At 40.9% G+C, this 26,189-nt stretch overlaps 2 protein-coding genes across 2 annotated transcripts; both read left to right on the plus strand.

Annotated features, from left to right (window-relative positions):
• Nucleotides 1–579: 579 nt before the first annotated feature.
• LOC115731385 (pentatricopeptide repeat-containing protein At1g77360, mitochondrial-like) lies at nucleotides 580–19,492 on the plus strand. Its single transcript, XM_048279423.1, has 3 exons — nucleotides 580–2,263; nucleotides 8,268–8,390; nucleotides 19,482–19,492. Exon 1 carries the CDS (start codon nucleotides 616–618, stop codon nucleotides 2,194–2,196), a length of 1,581 nt encoding a protein of 526 aa, XP_048135380.1. The 5' UTR covers nucleotides 580–615; the 3' UTR covers nucleotides 2,197–2,263; nucleotides 8,268–8,390; nucleotides 19,482–19,492.
• LOC125315250 lies at nucleotides 11,244–11,654 on the plus strand. The gene has a single exon (XM_048279699.1). It carries the CDS (start codon nucleotides 11,244–11,246, stop codon nucleotides 11,652–11,654), a length of 411 nt encoding a protein of 136 aa, XP_048135656.1.
• Nucleotides 19,493–26,189: the final 6,697 nt, after the last annotated feature.

A 26,189-nucleotide genomic window follows, 5' to 3' on the forward strand; every position in this document is an offset into this window, starting at 1 on the left:
TGTAAATGTTAGTTATACAATACGTGCAATATTTTATAGTGCGCCAATATAATATTTGCATTACCTAACCATTAAAAAAAATTTATAATGAGAACGATTTTGCAAAATATTTTAAATAATTGCCTTTTTTTTTTAGGTTAAATCCTATGCTACTTACGATCCGCTAGGTTGCAACTCGCTCCTCCTCCTCCTCCTCCTCCTCTTCTTCACTGCGTCCAGTTTCAGTTTCATTATTTTAGCATCGTTGTTCAATTGAAGAAGAGGAGGTCAAGAGCAGTCCGCAGCCACGGCGTCCTCGAAGGTGCAGAGAATCATGACCCCGCCCGTTGTACCTTCTCTCAACTCACCCATAATCTCTCTCTCTCTCTCTCTCTCTTTGGTTTTTCGGGTGTTTTGAGCTCTCTGGTCTTCGTTTGTACGAAGCAATGACGTATGTTGTTTTTTTTTTTCTCCCTTTGTTTCAGAATATGATCATCAAGTTTCTTCAGAGTGTAAGTACCGTGTCACTGCCGACTGTTTCCGCCCAAACCTTCTGAACAGTGCTCACCTTCTCGATTGGGGCTTTCGTACTGTTGCCGTAACCCTCTGCAATCTGCGTAGCTACCCAAGAGATCAATGGCCGGCGGCAGAAAGAGACCATACCGGGATTTCCATCGTGCTGGTTCTCGTTCCCCACCGTCAAGTTCGCCCATCGACAAGAAGCACCGTGTCTCTCTAAATTCAAGCTCAAAATCAAAACCTCCCACGTACCCCCGTCCTTATTATCAAGGCCATCGTATCACCTCAAAACAAGAATTGGCCAAGCAGCAAACTTTCAATTCATACCTCGACATCCCCAATTTGCCAACCAAGATCAGGGTTTTGTGCGAAATCATCGCCAACACCCCCTCCCTTGTCGTCGAGAAGGTCCTCGAAGATTCCGGCATTCGAGTCCGGCAAGAAGATGTCGAGGAGGTGCTCAAGTTGACCTACGGCTTCCCGGGCTCCGCCAGCAATTTCTTCAGGTGGTCCGGGCACCAGCTCAAGGACGACCACAGCCCGTACGCTTGGAATTTGGTTGTCGACATGTTGGGTAAGAACTCTCTGTTTGATGCAATGTGGGATGCTGTGAAGTCGGTGCATAGGAAAGGGCTGCTTTCGCTCGCCACTTTCGCTTCCATTTTCAGTAGCTATGTGATTGCTGGTAGCTTGCAAGAAGCTATTATGACTTTCGAAGTGATGGACCAATATGGCATGCCGCCTGATGTTGCAGCATTGAATTCGCTGTTTAGTGCGATTTGTAGGGACGGTAAGACTCTGGATGCAGTGGACTTCTTATGGATTGTGAAGGAGAGGACTAGGCCGGACGCGGATACGTATGCCATATTGTTGGAAGGTTGGGAGAATGAAGGGAATGTGACTGGTGCTAGGCGGACTTTCACTGAGATGGTGAGAGAAATTGGTTGGGATCCGGCCAACGTGCCTGCCTATAGCTCGTTCTTGTGTACTTTGCTGAAGGGTCCTGGTGGGATATGTGAAGCATTGAAATATATGTGGACGATGAGCGATCACCGGTGTTATCCAGGTATGAAGTTCTTTCGGAGCGCATTGGAGGAGTGTACAAAGCGTAATGATTCTAAAGGAGCCGACTTTCTATGGGAAGCTATGGTAGGAAGAATTGGGTGTAGACCAGATACGGAAATGTATAATTTGATGATAGCTTTACAATGTCACACCGACCACATCGATGTAGCCGAGAGGCTGTTGGATGAAATGGTCTACAATGGGACATTTCCAGACGACAGAACCTGCAATATTTTGCTTCAGTTCTTGATCAAATGTAGGAAACTAAAGGAGGCCTCGAGGGTGTTTACAGAGATGGTGAAAAATGAATGCGTGCCGAGCCTGGCCAATTGCAATGCAGCTGCCAGTATGTTTACAGATGCGCGAGACCATGGCTCGGCTACGAAGGTTTGGAAGTGGATGGTCGAGTACTACAGGTCCGGTTTGGATGAGACTGGAAATACTTTGATCGCGGGGCTTCTTGATCTGGACAGGCTCCCTGAAGCAGTCAAATATGCCGAGTACTTGGGCGAAAGAGGAATCAAATTGTCCTCTTCCACATTGTCAAGATTGAAACTGAGCCTTTCCAAGGCCAGGAAGTTACATGTGTATGATGAACTTTTGAGGAAGTGGAGAAGTCCTTGTGCAGCTTAACAATTAATTCAAGTCTTCGTGTTTAGAGGTGGCATTTTCGGATTGGCCATATTTTGAATCTAGTCAAGTGTGTAGCGTGTCAAGGAATCAGTTTAGTTCGTATTCTCAATAAAATTGAATCGAATAGTTAGACACTTGAACCAATAACTTGATCCGGTTCGATTCGGTTTGGTCCAATTTTTTGTTTTTCTTTTTTTGGTATTTTTGCTTTTATTGAAGCAGCAAAAAAGCAAACAGACCTTCTCACGGAAACTCCATTTTCAACAGGCCCTCCTCTCTCTCTCTCTACTCTCACTCTCTCGTCTGTTGAAGAAGATGGATCGCCATGTCCTAAACCCGATTGGACTGTCCATTACTCGCCTCAAATGATACTGTTCACTCTTGCGGCTCCCTCGGAGGCCTCCGACACGATCTATGACCAACTCCGGACCTACGGCCTCCTCCCCAAGGGCATAGTATCAATCCTGCCATCGGCCAATTTGGAGTCGGCTTGACACAGTCTTTCCAATGCCAGGTTCGAGAATGAGGTCCATTACGACCTCGATGTTACCAGAACCCTTCAGCTCGACGAGATCAACGGGCTGTCTGGCGTCTCCGCCTAGGAGCTCTTCCTCTGGTTCCCCGTAAGGGACATCCCCGTCGACGTTGTTGGAGTTGGCGAATACTTCGGAGACCCTTATTTCTCACACCGGGTACACCCACGTGAGCTTAGGGAAACTGAAGTGTTACCCAACGACATGTGACCCATGCGCGCGTGATGCGGGGGTTCTGGGGCAGCGCCCTCGACACGGGTGTCTCGTTGCCCGGTCGGCGGGCAGGGGTTCGGGGGCAGCGCCTCCCAACGGGGGTTCCGTTGCTCGGTCGGCGGACAGCTGCCCCACTTGCCGGTGAGCAAGTGGAGGTTCGGGGGCAGCGTCCTCGAAACCTCTACAGATTTGGGCTTTTATTTAAGTTGGCCCGTATGATTGGAATTAAGAGGTTTTAGGTTTTTTAGACCGTTTTTGGGGCATATATATTTTGCTTGGTTTTATCATTGTATTGGTAAGAATTGGTCAGAATCGACAAAAATAGTGAAATCTCTTTGCAAGACGTAGCCCTAATCTTGGAGTGAACCCGGGTAATCTCGTGCGTCATTCCAATTTTTCTTGATTCTCTGTGTGATTATCTGATTCGGTTTCGATAAATCCCTTCAATTGGTATCAGAGCCTTGTGTTAAAGAGATTAGGGTTTATCGGAGATGTCGGGAGGGTCACGGATTGAGATCGAAAAATTCGATGGGACGCAATTCGATCCGTGGAAGATGAAGATGGAAGATCTACTTTGCGATCGAGATCTTTGGTCGGCAATCGAAACGGAAAGTCCCGTTGCTGCGAATCCTGGTGTCGTGATAAAGGAATCAAGCAAGGAAGCGGGGAAGGATGACGACACGTCTTCCAAAAGGGCGGATCCAAAGGAGATTGAAGACTGGGATCGGATTGATCGGAAAGCAAAGGGTTTGATTCAACTTTGTCTCACGGACTCGATTCTGACGAACGTGATGAGCGAACCTACAGCCAAAGATTTGTGGCAGAAGCTGGTCGCTGTATCAAAGTAAGTCATTGGTTAATAAGCTATTTTTGAGAAAAAAGCTGTATAATCTTCGGATGCATGAGGGCGACTCATTTTCTGCACATCCGTATAGCTTTAACACGGTGATTAGTTAACTCGTATCAATTGGTGTTAAGTCCGAGGATGATGATAAGGCGATAACACTACTTTGTTCACTGTCGAATTCATGGGATAACTTGATTGTGGTGATTGGTGGTGGGGATAAGGAATTATCATATGAAATTGTGTGTTCTGCTTTGTTATCGAAGGAGACACGAAGAAAGGGATCGGGAAATTCCGGTAAAAAGGCATTGGCGGCTAGAGGAAGGCCAGCAGAGAAGACTCTGAATCGAAAAGGGTCCAGGTCCAAATCTCGTGGGCGATCGAAGAGTAGGGAGAGGAGGGTACAGTGTTGGAGATGTGAAGAATGAGGCCATGTGAAGCGAGACTATAAAAACAAGCCGGTTTTTAAGAAAGAAGCTAAATCACCTGAATCATCCTCCGGTAAAAAGGAGGTCGATGCAGGAGATACGTATTTGGCTACTGCATGTATGGCGCAATCGGACAAGGATATCTGGTTGATCGATATCGGTGCTTCATATCACATGACGCCTCATAGACACCGGTTTTGTGAATATGAGCAATATAATGGGGGGATGTCATGCTCGAAGATGATACTGCAGTTCGGATTATCGGGCGTGGCATGGTGAAACCGAGGATGAGTAATGGCACCGTGAAGACTATTCCGGACGTGATGCACATACCCTTGATGAGTAGAAATCTGTTATCGGTCGGTACGATGGCCGATTCGGGGGTTACTTTTAGTCGTGATAAAGATTCGTGCAAGATGACTCGAGGTTCTATTGTGATTGCACGAGGAGTCCGTTATGGGACATTGTGCAAGCTGCTCGGGGAAACAAGAATCGTTGGTAGCGGGTTTGTTTATGAAAAGACCAAGGAAGATGGACATGATATGTCCATGTTGTGGCATCAAAGGTTAGGGCACATCGGTGAGAAGGGGCCGTCGACCTTAGCTTCGAGTCGGATGGTAGAAGGAGTTCCAAAATGCTCTATGGGTTTCGGGTTCCGTGAACACCGTATTCATGGAAAACAGAACCGAGTTAGCTTCCAACACACCGGTACGAGAGCAGCTGAGGTTTTCGAGCTGATTCACGACGACGTTTTTGAACCTACTCCGACTCCATCTATTGGAGGATCCAGGTACTATGTATCATTCATAGATGATTTTTCGAGATATAGTTGGATTTATTTTATTAAGAGTAAATCGGATGTATTCGAGAAATTTCGTGAATTTAATGCTTTGGTTGAAAATCAATTGGGCGGGAAGATCAAGGTCCTTCGTACGGATAACGGAGGTGAATTCTGTTCGGAAAAGTTCGAGTAATTTTGTGTGGATAATGGTATTGCAAGGCAGAAGACAACTCCATATACACCCCCAACAGAATGGGGTGGCCGACGTGGTAAATCGGTCACTCATAGAAAAGGCGAGATGCATGCTGAGTTGGGCAGGTTTGGAAACGGAATTTTGGGCGGAAGCCGTAGCCACGGCCTATTATTTGAACAAACCGGTCACCGACCTCATCGGTGAAGGATCGTACACCATATGAGGCAGTGTTTGGGAAAAAGCCGAGTCTATCACATGTTCGGGTGTTCGGGTGTGATGCATATGTTTATGTACCCAAGGAGAAATGGGGTAAGCTTGACAATAAGTCTAAGAAGAACATATTTGTCGGATACAAGGAAGGGGTCAAGGGCTATAAGCTGTGAAATCCAGAATCAAAGACCATTGTATACAGCGGGGATGTCGTATTTCGTGAATCACAATCCCAGGTTGGCACACGTAAAGGGGATGAGCCCAAAAAAGTGGTAGTACTTGAAGAAAGTCCTAAAACTGAAACTATGGAGATGGTTCATAAGGCACGCCAGTAGAATCCGATTCTGAATCGGAGCAAGGGGACTCGATTAATGAAGTCGAGGATGTAGATTCGGATGAAGACTCGGATACAGATAGCATGCCGGCTCTCGGGAGATCGATGTGGGAAAGAAAGGTACCACTTCGATACTCCCTTAGTGCTTTGAGTACGTTTTATGCTTTGAGCATTATAGGAGATGATCCTAGTTACGTAAAAGAGGCAAGATCCATGGATGATGCGAATCAGTGGGAGCTCGTAATGATAGATGAGGTGCAGTTGCTTGATAAAAATGAAACCTGGAGCTTGTGTAAATTGCCTAAGGATAGAAAGGCAATTAGTTGTAAATGAGTGTTCAAGCGAAAGCTGAAACCGGATGAGACTACAGAGAAGTACAAGGCTAGGCTTGTAGCCAAGGGGTACTCTCGGATCGAGGGTGTTGATTATGACGAGAGTTTCTCTCCCGTGGCGAAGTTAATATCGATACGGTTTGTTTTGTCCGTAGCAGCTGCATATGATCTTGAGGTAGAACGGATAGATGTCAAGACAACTTTCCTTCATGGGGACTTGGATGAGGAGATATGTATGAGGCAACCAGAAGGCTTTGAAGTAAAAGGAAAAGAGAATCTAGTGTGCAAATTAAAAAAGTCCTTATATGGGCTGAAGCAGTCACCGAGGATGTGGTACCAGAAGTTTGACACGTATATGCTCCAACTTGATTTTGTGCGTTCAAATTCTGACCATTGTGTTTATGTGAAGAGGACGGGCAATCGGTTTGTCATTCTCACGCTATATGTGGATGATATGTTGTTGATCGGAAATAGCGTGAAGATGGAGAAGTCGGTGAAGAGTTTGTTTGCTAAAAAGTTCGAAATGAAAGACTTAGGGCCCGTAAATTTTATTTTGGGCATGCAGATTAGGAGGGATCGTGAGAAACGGAAGTCGTGGCTAGGGCAGGAGAAATACATCAAAGAAATTTTGAAGAAATTCAATATGATAGACTGCAAGCCTGTTGGTACCCCTATACCTTTAGGGACCAAGTTATCTGCGGAACACCGTCCCAAAACGGATGAGGAAGTTGAGGAGATGGCCCGAGTTCCATACGTGAGTGCAGTGGGTAGCTTGATGTATGCTATGGTGTGCACTCGTCCGGATATAGCCCAAGCAGTGGGAGTCTTGAGCCGATATATGTCTAACCCAAGTAGAGAACACTAGAATGCGATCAAAAGAGTTTTCAGGTATCTTCGTGGAATTTTGAATTTTTCTTTATGTTTTGAAGGTACAGGGAATGGAAACATGCTTGATATTATAGGCCATTTATATGCAGATTGGGGTGGAGATATTGATAGTAGACGGTCCACTAGCGGGTTTGTTTTCACATTGTTTAGTGCTGCGTTGAGTTGGATGAGTAGGAGGCAAAGCGTGGTAGCGCTTTCTTCTACGTAGGCTGAGTATATGGTTCTTACTCATGCTGGAAAAGAGGCCGTATGGTTACGGCGGTTGTGCTCGGAGCTCGGTTTTGAGCAAGGTGTTGTAGATGTGAGATGTGATAATCAAAAGGCTATTTATTTGGCCAAGAATCCGGCGTTTCACTCACGCATAAAGCACATTGATATTCAATATCATTTCATCGTAGAAAAAGTGGAGAAGAATGCGGTTCGACTTGTAAAGGTCGACACGGTAGAAAATAGTTCAGACTTCCTTACTAAAGCCGTCACAAGTGCGAAGTTTGAATGGTGCTCTACTGCGATTGGATTGAAGAAGAATGATATTGGTAGGGCTCTTATTTGCGCGAAGTATCCACCAAGTGGGAGAATGTTGAAGTTGGCGAATACTTCGGAGACCCTTGTTTCTCACACCGGGTATGCCCACGTGAGTTTAGGAAAACTGAAGTGTTACCCAATGACATGTGACCCCTACGCAAGGGATGCGAGGGTTCGGGGGCAGCGCCTCCCGACGAGGGTTCCGCTGCTCGATCGACGGACGGCTACCCCGCTCGCCGGTAAGCGGGCAGGGGCAGCCCCCCCGAAACCTCTACGGGTTTGGGCTTTTATTTAAGCTGGCCCGTATAGTTGAAATTAAGAAGTTTTAGGTTTTTTAGCCCGTTTTTGGGGCATATATATTTTGCTCGGTTTTATCATTGTATTTGTAAGAATTGGCTGTAACCGACAAAAATAGTGAAATCTCTTTGCAGGACATAGCCCTAATCTTGGGGTGAACTTGGGTAATCTCAGGGTGAATTTGGGTAATCTCGTGCATCATTCCAATTTTTTTTTATTCTCTGTGTAATCGTTTGATTCGGTTTCGATAAATCCCTTCGGACACCCCTAGTACTTTTTTACTTTTATGTGTCGTTAAAGATCTTTGAGTGGTTTACTGTTTTTATATTTTGAGGTTCAATTTGGTCATAACTGCTGAATCGATATAATCCGAATTGAAAAAAGACACGTGGTTTTTTCCATTATCCGAATCAAAAAATAAACTGAAATGAAAATGCACGAAATTTTGGTTCAGTTTTCGGTTCGATTTTCGGTAAAATTATGACATCCCAAACTGAATATTCTGTGCCTCCAATTCTTCCGTCCTTACTAAGACTCAAGTGCGAATCGTTGAGCCTTCTTGGTCGCAAGAACCATCCTCCTTGGCGGTGTCGACAATGTTAATCTGGATAACTGTGTCATCGATGTGCACAATAGCTCGTTGAAGAGGGAGTCACTCCTTGTCTTTAGGAACAACAGTGCAGACCATCGTCAGAAGCCGTGACTTCCTCTCGAACGAGGTTGCTATGAAACGACGCGTTCGAAGTGCACCTCCAGACTTGCCCGTCTTCGCTTCCCACCTCCTGTTGCAGCTACTGATTCTCCGCTGAAACCTTGGTGGTCTTGGACACGCTCGAGCTGCGCTAGTCGAAGGACACCTTCTTCTTCTGGCTCTTCAATTAAAAAACAAAAATGGTGACTCTTCCAAACCAAAATATTGCTTGAAAGTATTAATTAGAAACACATTTGACATTCATCTGTGCACTATCGGTTTGATGTAGCAATTGCTTTAACCGATCTGCCAGTATAAAAAATGAAAACCCTTTTTTTCAAATTACTTCTTACAATTGTGTTTATCATGTGAGCCAAACCGCAAAAGCATGATGCTCGGCTAAAGCCATTTGCTGAATCAAGCAATTCATTTGCTTTCTGATATTGAAGCGCATCTTAGGTCTTTATATGGGTAAAATAATTCCACTGATGAAATTTATTTTGATGCCCATAAAGTGCTTATGGCCAACAAAATCTGACTACCTTAGTATTTCTCTCATAATTATAATAATTTTTTGCTTTCAATCTTTCGATAAGACATGCATTTTCTTGAAAAAAATACTTTGGATAAAATGCTTGGCTCAAATTACACCTGCAAATCAATTAAAAGTACAGTTTTCCGTGTTTTCCAATTTGGTTCATGACTATCTGGTAGAAAATAATTAGTCCGAGGTATTATATATAATCGCGGTCAATGACTGAAAATATCAATTGAGCCTATGCCATGAATTTAGAAAGTTTAGGTAGAAAGCACAAAATGTAAGAGTAAATATAATAACTCCCATATTTTAGGGACTATGAATTCTGTCTATTTATTATATATCCAATGGACTCCAAGTACATAACAGGTAAATGATAAGTAAGTGCAAAGTTGATAAATTTAAAGGGGAATAAGTTAAAATTCAAAAATCACTGCTCCGCTTTTTGTAACTATCTTTAAGTCTATTGAATGAGATTATTCCCTTTACTATTATTTCTCATGAAACTCATATTTCTAGTTACAAGCATTATTATGATAGTCTAGGTTTATTCACCCTTTGCAGCTAATAAAGCTACAAAGGTTGAAAGCCATTACCATTGAAAGATGTCAATTAATACGCAAAGTCTTTGGCCTAGAAGGATTGACAGCCAGTGGGAAGGTCAATATTCTTTCCCCATTGAGAGAATTTACTTTGAGTGACTCACTATATCTAGGTCACATATGGAACAAAAATCCATGAAGAACATTGTATTTTCAAAACTTAAAACTTAGGGACACTGAAGGTGCAAAACTATGAGAACCTAAGGTTTCTTCTTTCTTCTTCCATGGCTAAAGCATTTGGGAAAATAAAAGAAAGAGAAATGGCGAGTTGTAAATTGATGGACGAAATTCTTGAAGTGCAATAAGAAGAATCAAGAAGCTGAAACCACTGACCCTTTAGAGTTCCCTTTGTTAACTTCCTTGTCCCTTGAGGAATTGCCAAATCTCAAAACATTCTCTTATGGAAAGTACTGTATTCACTCTTCATCCTTAATAATTGCATAAATTGATATCGACATTTATGTATTTTACATATACTATGCCCCCTTGACAAATGCATAAAATTATAAATTTGTTCTTACCTCTCACATGCTTCAATACTTAAAATTTAGTATTTTCTAATTTAGAACAACCGTCCTAGAATAATTCAAGATCATGAAGTATTCTTTTCTTCCCATGGGTATCCACACAATTTCTTTGTTGAGTGTATCTCTACCAATACTTTTTTTTACATATAGTGACTTTACTTGATCTTTTAAATATCAATTGTTTTTTTGCACACACCCAACAATTATGTGCCTTTGCTAGTGTAAATAAATAAAGTCAGTCCTAGAAAATTTTCTTAATACAAGATTTCCATGTGGATGTTAAGAAAGCCCAAAATGTAAATTTAGAAACCATATGTTCTTCCATATAGACTGTATAATTCTCAAGCATTATTAATAGAGATAGTGACAGATGATAGACTATAAGGATTTTATACATGAGTTACTTATTCATAGTTCAATGAAGATAGACTCTTTTTGAACTTTTTTTTTAAGAAATTGTTATATGAGTTCCTTTAAGGCACTTGTTAAGTAAGTAATTAGTGAAAAATTGTATTGTCGATGCATTAACAGTTTTTTTCAAGGGCATAATCAGTATCTTTTTAAATATTGAAACTTTTCGTAGTATGCTTACCAAGATCTTTTTCTTAGTAACATTGTACGAAAGAATCCAATGTCATTAAAATTCGGATTAGTAGTAAAATTCAAAATTATGTAATTTATTTGGAGTAATATTTGGGTTGGCTTTGTTTCTCCTTAAGTTTTCCCTTCCAACCAGGTTGGGGCTTCCTGCAATCTAATGAGCACCAAGTCATATCTCCCTTGTAAATTCCTACGTTCTCATGTTATTTTCCGGTTCACCAAAATTTTCAAAATAATTGCGAACTTGAGAAAATTGTTAATCAATGCACTATGACTAGAATACCCTCTGTTTGGAAAAAAGAAAAAGAAAAAAGAAAAAAAGTTTTATATAAAGAACTTTTTTTTCTTCGTTTCAATGCCAATCAAGTTTTAAAAACAGGTGATTTTTCAGATTTTGGACGCATTCAAATCGTAAAAGCCGAATTCTATTAGGTCTTCATGTAGAGTTGGGACTCTTACCTCAACTAAACCCTAATCGCCATCTTATTCCCCATGGTTTTGCTCGTCAATCATGGAAGTATGCCATGGTCCTCCGGTTCCTCCAAGCGAGAAAACCTTTTGTGTTTCCCCAGCTACTTCAAATGGTATGCCCGCGACAAAGAATTCGGAGCGTAAACAGAGATTGGTAATTCGTTTCAAAAGGCAAAATGCGGACAGCGACGGTAGTACTGCTGGAATTAACCCAAGTCCAGTGGACAAGGCCGAAGAAATGGAAAGCAAGAAGGAGATTCCGAAGAGGATAAAGAAGTTTCCGGTGGCGCTATCGAGGGAAGAAATCGAAGGGGATCTGGCATTATTGACAGGTGGGAAGATACCGAGAATGAAGCAGAAGAGACCAAGGAGCGTGCATCAACATAACGACCATCTTTTCCCAGGTGCGCACTTGGGTTCAATTAGGGCAAAGAATTACAATGTCCCCTAGTAGATCCGAGAAGACGAATTCGGATTTGTACTGTTTTACGACCATCAATCAAGTGACTAGGGCGCAATAGATCTCTTCAAATATAGAAAATTCTGAGTTGCTCTTTGACTTTGGAGATAGATATTTTGCGCTAAATATCAAAAGCTATTTGATCTGTCCACTTTCTTTTTTTTTCTTTCCAATTGTGTTCTTGTTTATTTTGATTTGAAATTTTTGAAAAAAATTAGTTTTTGGAAAAAACTCAATCTGATATTTCTATTACTAACTACGTGCATGAGAGCATGACAATCTGCATCATGACAAGATGCCTTCCCCTCCATAGTCTCTCAATACTTCGAGCCGACATATTCCATTAAGCTAAACTTTCCAAACAAGTACTTCAGGTGTAATCAGTTGAGGGGGAAGATGATCCAAAACGACCTAAATCTTTTGTAGAGCCAAAAATTCAGTTCAAAACTTTACAATTTGGTTAATATTGTGCTAAACTTTTTTACTATTTTTCAATGTAATTCATTCGGTCAATTTCAGAATGAAATTGCTAACATAGTAGTTCAGTCAACATCGGCTATCCTACGTGGCACGGCTAGTAAATTTAATTTGTCGATAAGAAAGTCAAATGAAAGTCGATAAAAATAAGAAAAATTGGTAATTTGTACACTAAAAATATATAGTAATTCATAAAAATATCGTTAAGTTACAAACAAATTACTAAAAAATAAGTAATTGGAAACTTTTGTTTACCAATAGATTTTTTTTAAGCTTATCGACTTTCAAAAATCTACTAGTACGGATGCTTCTTTTGTCTACTAAATAGTCCACACTTTATACATATTAAAATACATTGTCAATTATTTGTAGCATCAAAAAAGGATTTTCTTTTGTTTTGCGAGGAGTCATCAGTTCGAGCTTAATTATCTATATGGATTCAAATTTATTATTATTATTTTAATAATTCAAATTTATTATTATTTGGCCCATCTTACGGTCCAAGACCTTTTCGAAGTCAAAATGGACATAATCTGCGAAATGGTCGTCCTTGATCCAATGGGAGATTGGCTAGGACGGGGTGCACGATAATCGTCGTACCCCCATTGGCGAAGCATCCCTTCAAAAGCTACATTGACCAATTATCATATCAAATAGTTTGATATTTTCATAATTTCCCCTTAAATGAGTATTAATGTCTCTCTAAACCTCAAAATATACTACTACCATAAAAAAAAAGGGTAAAAAAAAATGGAGGGTGCTCTTCCACTTTTACTTTCCGCTAATACCCCTAGCATTTACATGTATTGTCCCTTACCCCAATTCAATCCACACCATCATGAGCAGATAAATCTATTTTCCCATACTCCCTCTTCATCGTTTCTCACACCCTGGAGACACTTTGTGCATGTAAGTGCCAAATCTTTTTCTCTGGGTTGGATGAGGACGAGAAACACCTTATACTGGACCATACACCCTTTTCCACATGTATCCTCCCTATTAGATACCTGGGCGTTCTCCTTTTTACCAAAAGGCTCACACACGCAGACTGTAAGAGTTTAACTGACAAGATCTTTAAGAAAATTGAGTGTTGGGGCATGAAGCACATTAGTTACATAGGGTGTCTACAATTAGTCAAATCGGTCATTATTTCTATATGCACCTATTGGACGTAAATATTCCTACTTCCAAGGCAGACTATTTACAAGGTTGAGAAGATGATTAGGCATTTCTTTTGGGCTAGCAATACAGTAAATCAGGGTTCACACAAGGTTGCATGGCAAGTAGTTTGCTCATCTAAAAGACAGATTATCGATTTGAACATATGGAACAAAGTATTGTTAGGCCGCATGCTGTGGAACCTCATCAATCATCCATTCCTTTGGAGTATATGGGTTCACAACATCAAATGCATATGCACCCCATTTATGTAGCTTGACATTAAGGGCAATATGGCTTGGAGTTGGCGATGTCTCCTTAAATTGCGACCTGTTCTAGCTCAATGTATATTTGTCGAGATACAAATGACGAGCTTAGACAAGTGAGACCCCTAGTAGCATGGTATAACTTAATTTAGACCAGCGGCATTAGTAAACACAGTTTTATTGATTGGCTAGTATATAGAGATAGATTACTAGCAGTTCGGATCATCTCACAATGGCTACCTACAGCAGATACCCAATGTGATTTCTGCAGGGCTAGCATAGAAGACAGATCACATTTGTTCTTCTAGTGTGAATGGACAAGCTGCATATGGCACCGTATCCTAGCTCAACATGGGATAAGGTGCCCTTTAGGAGGATGGAATGAGGAACTCCAATGGATGATTAGTGCATTAAAGGGCAAAGGCTTGGCGGCTAGACTTCTCAAGTTATCCTTCATAGCAACCGTATATTGCATTTGCATGGAGCGCAATGTGAGATGGTTTCATAACAAGTCAGCTGACTTCCATATTAATTTGGTTAAGGTGTGTAAAAATGTAAGAGGTCGAGCTTCGTTTTATCAAAATATGAGACCTTCCCCGACGAATGTTGTCTTGGCTACTATATGGAGACTTCCTACCTCCATCTTTTCGAATTATTAGCTTCCTTTGTAATGTTGGGGGATGCCTCTAAAGTGCTGTACTTCATCTATTTTATGATACTTATATTTTCCACCAAAAAGAAAAAAAAAGAAATGCATTTTATATAGTTTATTCATGACAGTTACCAACCATATCTTTACAAACCATATCATTGCATTCTGTATTGTGTTGTCGCATCTAACATGACTTTAATTTGACAAATAAGCCTTTAATTTGCAAAAATAAAGATAAAAAGAATTTACACAGTCAACACATGCCTTAAGGGAATTCACGTTTCAAAAACTAGTTGTGCATTCTTAGTCTCCTTTGTTTCAATATTCTGACTTATTTGCATAAATTAACTTAATCACCATTGTATTTATTTCTTTCCTCTCGTAATTGCCAGTAAATTTGTTATATTTTGAGTCAATGATGCTTTAATAAAAGGGAAAATTAACAAAAAAAGTTTTAAACCTATTGCAATTTTGCTAATTCAGTCCTAATTTTTTTTTTTGCCAATTGAGTCCTAAACCTTTTTCAATTGTACTAATTCATTCCATTTGGTTGGCCAGCACCGATGTGGTGTCGTTGGCAGTGACATGCCAAATTTTTTTTTAAAATTTTAATTTTTTTATTCTTTTAAAAATTTTTTTTCTTACTTGTTTTTCTTTTTTCTTTTTTTTGGGGTTAGGGCTAGTAGGAAGGCCGGCAACCTCCACCAGCCTCTAGGTGAGGGCTTGTATGCCCTCGTTGGCTGCTGCCGAGGTCGTGGCCCTCACCCAGGTGCTAGCGGAGTCGCCAACAGCCTTCCTACCGACCCAAGCCCAAAAAATAAAAAGAAAAAAGTCATAAGAATTATTAAATAATTAGAAAAATATTAAAATATTTTTACGTCACCGCCCGCTGGCCAAATGGATTGAATTAGCACAATTTCAAAAAGGTTGAGAACTTTTTTTTTGTTAATTTTCTCTTTAACAAAAGAATTGTTTAATTTTTGTATTCGATAATTTTGATTTATCTGCCTACAATTTTGAACTTTGAAGTGTTAAATCTTATAGAATCTAGCTCTTTAAAAAAATAATTATCTATCTGTATTATTGCAAAATTGATTTGGATATATTTTCTTTCAAAATGCTAAAGTGATAATACCACCATAAATATAATAACCTATTTGTAATGCATGATATTTATTTGTGGTTTTTATACAAATGAAGAAAGTAAGAGAGTGAATAATGTAACGGAGAGAGGAGGAGGCAACGTGGCTTCCAGGGCTGAGTCAAACACGCTCCCAACAGAATCTGTTTTCCTGGCAGAACCAAAAAAAAATCTCGCTCTTGAGCTTTCTCTCCATAACTGCTCACACGAGAGGACCTCCACGAGGTAGAGGAGCTGGGAGATGTCCGGCGGACGGGGCTGGACCAGGGCAGAGGAGCACGGGAAGTAGACGCTGAAAGAGCGGCTGAATGCCGTCTTCTGTGAGGAGTTGGGCAGCTTGATGATGGTGGCTTCGGCGATTTCTTGGAAATGCCTCCATGCTCTCTGCTCCACTTCTCCGGCGAAAATCCCCCTCTGCTGCGCCTCTTCAATGATTCCATTCTCCACCAACATCATCCCAGTCCGTCTGCCTTGGCTTGTTCCCCTCCCCATCGGCGACACGAGTCTCCCATCTCTGTGGTCGAACCAAGGTAATGATCTGAGCATTGCAGCTATCTCCAAGGGTCTCGAGTTTGATCTGTCGTTCATCAAACCGAGTAGGAACACTTGTTTCTATTCGTGTTGTTTATCTGGCTGTAAGTTCACATCCACACGTTCACGTTAAGATGATCAATTGATCATCCAGATTGGTTGAGGCAATGCCAACAAACACATCTGCTGTTTTCAAGATGGAATGCTAGCATCAATCTCACTAGGATGTTAGTAATAGCATAGCAACTTATCACCATTAGAATGGTTGCTGCATTCCCTTTGGGATTTTGTTACTCTGCTGAAACATTGAAAGGAACACTTGAATTCGAACTGATTGTGCAATATATTATTAGGAAGATTCGTTTCCCTTTTGGATTTGACTCGAAGAACTTACATAAATCAGGTCCTGAATTTCTTTGAATCCTCCTAACCTTGGCTGCGGTCGTAGTCTGAGCCTTTATAATGATTATATTTTCTGTTTTGTCGTGGCATGACACCTTCGTTGAAATCGCTCAGGGAAAGGTTTGCTCGAACCACCTAATTACACGAAGCTCAAATCTTGTTCCAGCATGAACAATCAATGCAAATTGGTCTACTATTGTGGAATAAGATTTGAGCTTCGTATGATCAGGTAGTTCGAGGATGTGAAGGAAACCTTTCCCTGAGCGATTTGAATGAAGGAATCATGCCACGACATAGCAGAGCATATAGTTTTTATGAAGGCTCAGATGACCGACACCAGCCAAGATCATAAGGATTCAAAGAAATTCAGGATGATGGCCCTGGAAAGCCAAGAACAAGCCGCAAGCAAATTTGGTGGCCCCAATAGGGAGTATGGCCCTAAACCATCCAATGCTCAAGCTATGATGTTCAACAGACCACCCAAGAGATGGACTTGGGGAAAATGCCAGAGGATGGTCGTCACGCCAGTGGAGGCTCTCAATATCAATACAAGTTGAGAGGACAGATCCTACTTACTTACACTGTTCCATGAACTTACTTAAACTGTTCCATGAGCTCTGACCTGTAGACATGTGAGCACTTGCTATTTGGATATAAAGATAGACCAGATCTAGGAAAGGAAAAAAGCACATCATGTTTCGTTTTGTCTATGTTGCTGATTTGAGTAAGTGTAGTTTGAGGTGTTCTAATAAATGTCATCGCCGGTTTAGCAATGTGCAAGATTGGAACTACAAAAGACTCAATGTAGGAGGGGTCTTTCTTGTGATCTTAATCTTATAGGAACTGTGGCTTGCTGCAATTTTTTGGTTGGAAAATTAGGGAGCTAGGGTCGTTCTTCATAATGCTTAGAAGAGTTCCTCTAGTAGTCTTTTTCCAGTGCGGTCGGTGTGTATGATTCTAATTGTTTCGTACTCTCTATAGAAAACTGCAACGGATCTTTTCACTTGTACCGTGACATTGTAGTATATGCAACTTCAATATTTCATATTGAGTAGTCTGTTATGCATACTAAGGTGGTAAAATCTTAGAGAAATAACAAAACTAATAACAGACAGGTCTAAAAATGACCACTATAGTTTTCATTGTGCCTTTAGGCTTAGCTAAAACTGTCATCTCTTCTTACGCAAGGATTTTTGCTCGAGCAAACTTGTTTCGCGGCATATTAATCATGACACCCAATAGAAGTAGTAAAGCCGATTTTTGTTTGCCATTGAAATATGGTAAACGAAATTCTTTGACCTACATGTGTATGAAGTGCTCTATTCAACAATCATAACCTGATTTAGTCATCGATAATCCTCACTGGATCACGTAATACTTGGGAGGCCACTAGAAGAAGTGTCGGATTTCAATTCCAATTGGGAATGGAAATCTTCCTGATTGAAATAGATCAATCGATTCCTATGAAAAGAATGAAATGGAAGGAGAAAAACAGGTCCTGTAGCTATACACTATGTATGGAAATCTGCTAACCAATCACATCTTGGTAGAGAATCTCATGTCATTCCCTTGAACTCATTCCTCGTAATGTTTGAAGATTAAGCAATGCAAGGAGTTATTAGTGGGAAGTTATTATTCCCTCCTTAAAAGAAAATTGAGATGGATTCTTGAGAAAGAATTAAAGAGTACAATTAACGACAACCTATGTATACAATCCGGGTGATCTACAGATTTGTTTTGGGCACCAGGGGAAAGAGTTGCCCCTCGGCTGGACTCCTCCCCATTTAAACCATCACCTCGAAAATAGTCTATTTTAACATCGTTGGGATTTATTTTCTTTTTACATTTTTTTGCTTTTCCTTTTTCTTCAATTAAGCTGGCTCGTCTATTAGCTTAAGATAAGAGTGCAACGTCAAGAAATTGAACAATGTTAATGGTAGGAGCGCTTAGGCCCCAAAAAAAAAAAAAAAAACAATGGCAAGAGTGCACAGTAAAAGTCCCATACCTCGGGTAGGGACATGGCCAAGAGGGAGTCCAAGTCCGAGTCCATCAGCATATTTTGTTGGACTCACATTCACTCAAAAACTTAAGCCAATGAGTTATGAACCAACTTTAATATATTAACTGTTCTACACCACACCAATTTCCCGATGTGAAACTTCTTTAACATAACTCACACTTGTATCTTAACCATTAATGTCAGATCGATAAAGATTGTGAAAGTTGGACAAATCAGAGGACTTCATATTTTGCTAAGAAAAATGTAAAAACTCATTTACACAAACCATCCAAGCTAATGGTCACTATGGATTCATCCCTTGTCTGAAAAGAACTAAATGGATTTAAATGTCCTAAGCTACCTGATTTATATGATTCTTATATAGGCATGATCTCCATCCACCTATCAAACTAACATGCATTGTTTGACTATGAAGTTTACTTATATGCATTTGGTTGCCCTTCATATATCATTTTAAACTTTTGGATTGAAAAATTTCCGCTAAGAAATAAAAAAAGAAAAACGAAAGTAAAACTAATCGTATTCGTAGGGCAAGGATCCTTCAATTTGTATTCAAAATTTTCTTTGCTTTATCACTAAATATGCAATTAGTGGATATAGTTAGCAAAACAATTCTTTATATAATTAGTTCGGTACATCTCTATCTGTTTGTAAAATTCCACTAGCATTCAAAACTTAAAATCTCTTTTAGATCCTTAAAATTAAATTAAGCTACTTCCACCCGATTCTATTTAGAAAAGTAAACCTAATCCTACTCCGATTCCACGACGTTTATCCCTGTATAAATAATCCATTCGTTAAGCCTCCAAAATCTTCTACATTAACAGTCTCAATATCTCTCCTACTGATTAGAGATCAAATTCCCTGAGGATTCACCATTCTTCACCGGAAAGTTGTGATGGCCATTCTCGGAAGAAAGCTGCGTTGGCTCACTGAGAAGTTAGGAATCGGCAAGAAACTAGCGAGAAGAGGATGCTTCGCAGTGTACATTGGTGAAGAGAGAGAACATTGTGAGATCCCAGTGAAGTTTTTGCAATGCAGAATGTTGCAAGCGCTGTTGAATTAATGTGGAGATCAGTCGGAGGGGCGCGGGCGCACAGGGCTATGCTTGGATTGCTCACTTGAGTTGCTCAATTGGGTTCTTGAATGGGCCAAGGCCGAAGTTGGAGAGGCCAACCATAATCGTGTGATCAAGAATGATGGGATCATACAAGCCATATGTGTCTAATTCGGTTGTTTAGTATTTTTATTGTAATTCCATAGGACTTGATCTTAGTGTTTGCCATGGATTAGGTTCTAATGTACATCCGAAGGCATGATTTGTAGTTTGAAGGAATGAATGAAGTTTCTTCGCAGGTATTGGCATTGATGTGTTTATTTTGTGATGAATTGCTCGTAAAAATTAGTAGAAGCCAGAATTTTTCACAACCTTTTCTGCAATGGAGATGTTCATCCTAGGTCAAATCCATCTAAAAGCACTTACAAAAGAGATTCCTAATGCGGCTCATATGAGACGATCTTTTTTTTTTTTTCCAGAGGATCGCATGCACATAATGATCTTTGAACAAAAATGTAACGGCCTGGGCCCACCATGCTTCCACTGCGTCACTTGCAAGATATTATCTGTTTTGGACACACAGTCCTCACAGTTTTGTTCTTTCGAGGGTTGCCTATACAACCCTTGGAAAACGCATCTTGCAAGTTTAGAAGGTCTAAGGCCATATAAACCACCCCAAGGTCCACTCCCTAAGCCATGTGGGACAAGGATGTTACATACTCCCCCCCTTAGTGGCACGGTGTCCTCGCTATGCCCTCAGCTGTACTAGCAAGCGCCACCGTGGTCCACACATGCTGTCGGGAGTTGGCTCTGATACCAACCGTAACGGCCTCGGCCCATCACACTTCCACTGCGTCACACTAACCGTAACGACCTAGGCCCACCACGCTTCCACCGAGTCACTTGCAAGATATTGTCCGTTTTGGACACATAGTCCTCACGATTTTGTTCTTCCGAGGACCGCCCATACAACCCTAAAAAAATGCTTCTTGCAAGTCTAAGGAGACCCATTGCCCCCCTTAGCAACACATCGGGGAGTCTAAGGAGACCCATTACCCCCCTTAGCGGCACATCGTCCCCACCATGCCCTCAATGGCACCAGCGTACCAATTGTAACGGCTTGGGCCCACCATGCTTCTACTGCGTCACTTGCAAGATATTGTCCGCTTTGGACACACAGTCCTCACAATTTTGTTCTTCCGAGGGCTGCCCATACAACCCTCGAAAAACGCGTCTTGCAAGTTTAGAAGGTCCAAGGCCATATAAATCATCCCAAGGTCCACTCCCTAAGCCATGTGGGACAAGGATGTCACAAAAAATTTTCATCTTGACACAAGTGGCCTCTAAACAAAAAGATACTATCTTGTTCAAATAGAATGCCTTCATGTATATGTGACAGATAACAATTCTTGTCCCAAGTATTTCAAGCGTAGATACATCGGTGTTCGGATAAATCGTTGTCGCTATAGACTTGGTATAGGATTTTATTGTAAAAATCTTATAAAAATCTTTTCAAGCAGTAATGATTGTATGATTTAATCTAATGGAATTGTTGTTTTTTTTTTTTTTGGTAACCAAGGTGTCCGCACACCCGGTGAGCTTGCGCTCAAACCAGCGGTGAAGCACGACTAGTCCTTGGGGGCAACCGCGGGACCCCACCACCACAGTGCCCGGGTAAGACACTGGCACCAAGAAGTTTTAAACCCGGGACCTCTCGTAAAAGGAACCGAGTGTAAACCAGCGTGGCTACCAGCCGGTGGGTCTAATGGAATTGTTGTTTGTAGCACAAACAGTGTCAAAAGTCAAATTTATCATCCGTCTGTCGGTAGCATGTAGAAAATTCAATTGCAAAACTTGGGCTTGAGATCACATGAATATGAGACTTGAACAAAGAGAGATCATGACGCCTCACCTCGCAAGAAAAACAACACGCGAATTTCATAAATGGGAAATAAGATAGACCAAACAATATGTTAGACGAAAGTCAAATGGGACATGATGAATTGATGTTTGACTGTAATACAGTGTTAGGTACATTGTTTTCTCCGGAGTTTAATTTGTTAAGATTGTCATCACGATTATAGATGTTAGCATAGTACTAAAGGATGTCCAATTATGAAGTTGCGAACTTACGAAAAGTAACGATAGTGGAAAGAAGTCTATACCATCTTTGTGATCAATGTAGGAGTCAACTTCCCTTTCGAGTTCTTTTGCTCCCGCTCAAATTCATTTCCTCTCAATTTAGAAAAGGCAAAACTAGATTGATGCGAGGACTGAATTGAACAAATACAAATACACTAATTCGTTAAGATGGATTATATACGTTACTTTATAAAGATGAAGCACCTGTGATTTTGAAAGTAGTCTTCGTCCCTAATTATGAACTCTTCACCAGCCCTCGGAGGGATTCTGCTTTGCTCCTCCCTTTTTCGCGAACGATGATTTTTTTTTTCAATTTATTCATCTGTTAAGATATATAAGAGATCATTTAAAAAAAATTCTGAATTGTCCATTTTTTGTAAAACTAATTTAGGGTCCGTTTGTTTTACTGAAAATGAATAAATTAGAAAAAAATTTACCGAAGTAAACCGAGATTGCATTTGATGCTTAAACTTTCTCGGTGCAATCTTAATCCTCTAATCACTGGAATCAAAGATTCAACACTTTATTTTTATTGCATTTTTTCTTTCCTTTTTCTTCAAATTAAAAGGCGGTTCTTTTTTTTATTTAAAGATACATTTATTCCTCTATTTTTTGTTTTGTCAAAGTAGAGGGAAAAAGTCCGTATACTAATTGTGTCTATTTTCTAATTTGATTATGGTTGCAATATCAACACTTTTGTCGGGATTGTGTTTTGCCCATGAATAACTACTGCTAATTTATAATCTCTTTCTTACTCGAGAGTTGTAACAAAGAAGTAGGATGTGTTAATTATAGTAAAATCCTCTAATTGATGTAGTCTAATTTAATTATGAACCATCATAAACCTTGTGTCTTGATTTCTATTTCCCGATTTTTCATCTTTACTTCGTTGTGAAAATTACGCCTAATACTAATAACTTTGGATAATGTTAAAAGTCAGTGTGACTAAGATTGCGAAAATCAGATGAACTAGAGGACTAATATTCTCTTATTTTTAGTTTTGGACATCTACATCTGGTTTTAAAATCCGACGGGAGTTCCAAACTTAAAAGATCTTTTGAACCCTTTAAATTATATTAATCTTCTCGATCCCAAATCTAATCAAAAAAGAAAACCTAATCCCACTCTAATTCCACATTTTCTTCTCTTTTCTGGATCCTTTAAATATAATCCATTCGCTAAGCCTCCAAGAATTTGTACATTATTCACAAAGAAGTCACCATTCTCCGGTGCAAAGTTCTAATGAGCGTCCTTAGAAGGAAAACGCTTTGGCTCTTCAAGAAGTTAGGAACAGGCAATAGACTAGCGAGAAGAGGATGCTTCGCAGTGTAGGTCGGCGAAGAGAGAACGGCGCGAGTTCCCAGTGTAGTACTTGAAGTCGATAAAGTTGCAATCGCATGCCGAGACCAATCGGACCAGCTCAAAGGAATCGGCTTGAGTTGCTCGCTTGGGTCGCTCAATTGGGTTCTTGAGCGGGCTAATACCGAAGTAGAAGAGACTAACCATAAGTATACAGTAAAGAGTGATGCAATCATACAAGTACATGCTAATGCATCCATTTCGGTCATTTAGTAATTTCTTTTTTGTGGTATAGGACATGAGCTTAATTTCACCGTTGGATTAGGTTATAATATACATGGCAAGACCTTGTTTTGTAATTTAATGTTCCACTAAGGAATGAATGGAGGGCGTATATAGCTTTTTCTCTGCAGGTTATTGATCTTGATGGGTTTATTTTTGTGATAAATTGCTAGTAAAAAAACTAGTAGAAACCAATATTTTCACAATATTTTGCCCAAGAGATGTTCATCCTATGGTCAAATCCATCTAAAAGAACTGATTCCTAACTGGCGCATGCTATTAGATTTTTTCTATATGATTGAATGCCGAGAGTATTACCAAAAAGAGTTTCATCTTGAAAAGTGTGATCTGTACTCTCTTGTTCGAATGAAATGCCTGCATACTTGACATTCACATATCATTATTACTATAGGGTTTCGTACAAGATTTTAATGTGAAAATCTTTTCAAGCAATAATTATTGTCTGATTTAATACAATAGAAGATTATATATATATATATATATATATATATATATATTTGGTAAAGGTAAGATATATATTGACTTTAACCAAGGCGCAGCTATACAAGAGTAGATAGAAGAGCAGAGGGAGCCCGACACTACAAAAAAGGGGTCTTGCACTCGTGATGACACTAGTCGGTGTCATTAGGAGTGCAAGAGTGTCGTGGGTCCAAAAGAGGGACAAGGGTCCCTATGGAAAAAGAAGGAGGAACGGCCAAAACAGCTCGACCAAAATACAACCAGAAAAGGGAAATGGGACGACCCTCCTATCAGCCAAAAATAGTAGGATCGATGGCCCGGCCGGCTTGTATTCTCCTATTGCGAGGCGTGTCTTCAACATGCTTGAAAGTCAGCGCTTTATCCTTCACAACCTTCTCCGGATGCGTCTTAATGGTAGGTAAATAGAGAGTTTGATTACGGAACAAGATCTAGTTTCTTATCTTCCAAATGATGTGGCAAAGTGCTCCAACGGAGAAACGGGCTATCTGTTGGTGGAAGCTGCGACCACCTATATGCTGCATGGCCCACTGCAAATTATCCCGCCAAGGCCTATTATACCATGCAAGATTGCACTTGGCCGCCCAATATGAAGCAAGATACGCTATGTGGTGGCATCCAAAATATAAATGATCAACACTATCCGGTCTACACCGACAAAAGGCACATGCTGCATCCGAAATCCGGTTGTAACTAATCGGTACCACCCGGGTAGGTAGTCGGTTCCGCATGGCCAGCCATAGATGGAATGAGTGCCTAGGTGCCAGAGAACGATTCCAAATGAAAGCATGCCACTGTACTTCTTGTCCTCTCGGCCTTATGATATTCTAGGCTGAGGCAATGGAGAAGTCACCGGAGGAGTGGCCAAGCCAAGCAAAGCGATCAGAACGGCTCCGGTCAAGGGGTGGGATCTGCTCGGGCCATGCTCGAATGGTGGCCACAATCTGTGATTGGTGACCGGGGACGGCAAACACATCAGCAACCGTGGCTTTCCGAGGGATGCCCGAACGGTAAATGTCGATGTTGGAAAAGACTTTGTTGAGCAGCCCGTGTGGATGCCAAGAATCAAACCAAAAAGACACATTGCATCCGCTGCCCAACCGCTAAGTAAAGAGATGCAGAAAGTCCATCCTCAAATCAGGTATTTTTTTCCATGCCCAAGAACAGAACGTTGGCCTGGTGACTACCCAAAAATTCTTGTTCTTTAGGAACGTGGAATGAATCCATTTGCACCATAATGATTCTCTGTCTATAAACAAAAGCCATATATGTTTAAGCATCGCTGCCCTATTGCAATCAACAAGTCTCCTTATCCCGAGCCCCCCCTCTTCTTTGGGAAGGCAAACATCATCCCACGAGACTTTTGCACCCCCAACACCAAGTCTCGGCCCCTTCCACAGGAACCGCCTTAGGATTCGTTCTATTCGAGACAATACGGCCTTGGGTAGCATAAACACAGCAGCCCAAGAACGTGAATTGCATGTAGAACCGACCTGATGAGTTGAAGCCAACCCGTAAAGGATAGAAAGCGTTGAGTCCAACATTGAGCTCTAGCCGTTATCAAGTTCACCAGGGAGTCACGGTCCACTCTTGACAGTCTTGAGGCAATAACAGGAACACCTAGGTACCGGAATGGCAGAGCACCTTCATGGAAGCCAAAGACATTGAGGATTGCTTCTTTCGGCTCCATAGAACCCCCGGAGAAGAAGATCTCACTCTTGGACAGATTTGGGCTAAGACCAGCCCATGTAGAGAATCTATCGAGGCCATCCTTCATCAATGTAGCCGTTGGTAGGTTTCCAGTACATCATCCGTAAAGAACAGATGTGTGAGCTGGGTACGCTTGCATCTCCAAAAGTATTTAAAGCCCAACTACCGAGTCTGCAGTTTGATGATACCCGAGAAGATTTCCATGATTAGTGTAAATAAATATGGCGACATGGGGTCCCCTTGTCAAATGCCCCTCCCAGCAGCGAAGAAACCATGTAGTTCCCCATTAATAGCCATAGAGAATTTGGGGGTGCGAATACAAACCATGATTAGCCTGGCAAATGTTTTAGGAAAACCGAAGGCTTGCAATACCACTTCTATGAAATCCCAGTCAACCGTATCGTAGGCCTTGCGAAAGTCCACCTTTATAGCACATTTTGGTAAGTACGGTTCATGATGGAAGCCGCTGAATAACTCCTAAGCAAGGAGAATATTATCACTAATTCGCCGTCCCTTGACAAACGCAGCTTGAGGGGGACTAACCAACGTTGGTAGTACCGAAGCTAGCCGGTTAGCAATGATCTTAGTAATGCACTTATATATAGTGTTACAACAATCAATCGGTCTAAAATCATTCATGGCTGTTGCATTAGGAACCTTAGGGACCAAGCATAAAATGGTGGTGTTGACCCGACGAAGTAGACTACCGGTTTGGAAAAAGTTTTTGACAGCCGAGAGAACATTTGGGCCAACAATCTCCCAAGTGCTCTTAAAGAATTCCACATTATAACCATCTGGGCCAGGTGCCTTGCCGGGCGCTAAAGAAAACAAGGTGTTACGTATTTCTGAATCCAAAACAGGTCGGGATAAGAAGCGTACCTGGTCTTCATC

Source organism: Rhodamnia argentea, chromosome 5 (genome assembly GCF_020921035.1).
Source record: "Rhodamnia argentea isolate NSW1041297 chromosome 5, ASM2092103v1, whole genome shotgun sequence".
In the NCBI taxonomy this organism is placed as follows: domain Eukaryota; kingdom Viridiplantae; phylum Streptophyta; class Magnoliopsida; order Myrtales; family Myrtaceae; genus Rhodamnia; species Rhodamnia argentea.

Coding starts and splice junctions, on each gene's coding strand:
- LOC115731385 (XM_048279423.1), top strand. CDS start 616: ATGGCCGGCGGCAGAAAGAGACCATACCGGGATTTCCATCGTGCTGGT.
- LOC125315250 (XM_048279699.1), top strand. CDS start 11,244: ATGGAAGTATGCCATGGTCCTCCGGTTCCTCCAAGCGAGAAAACCTTT.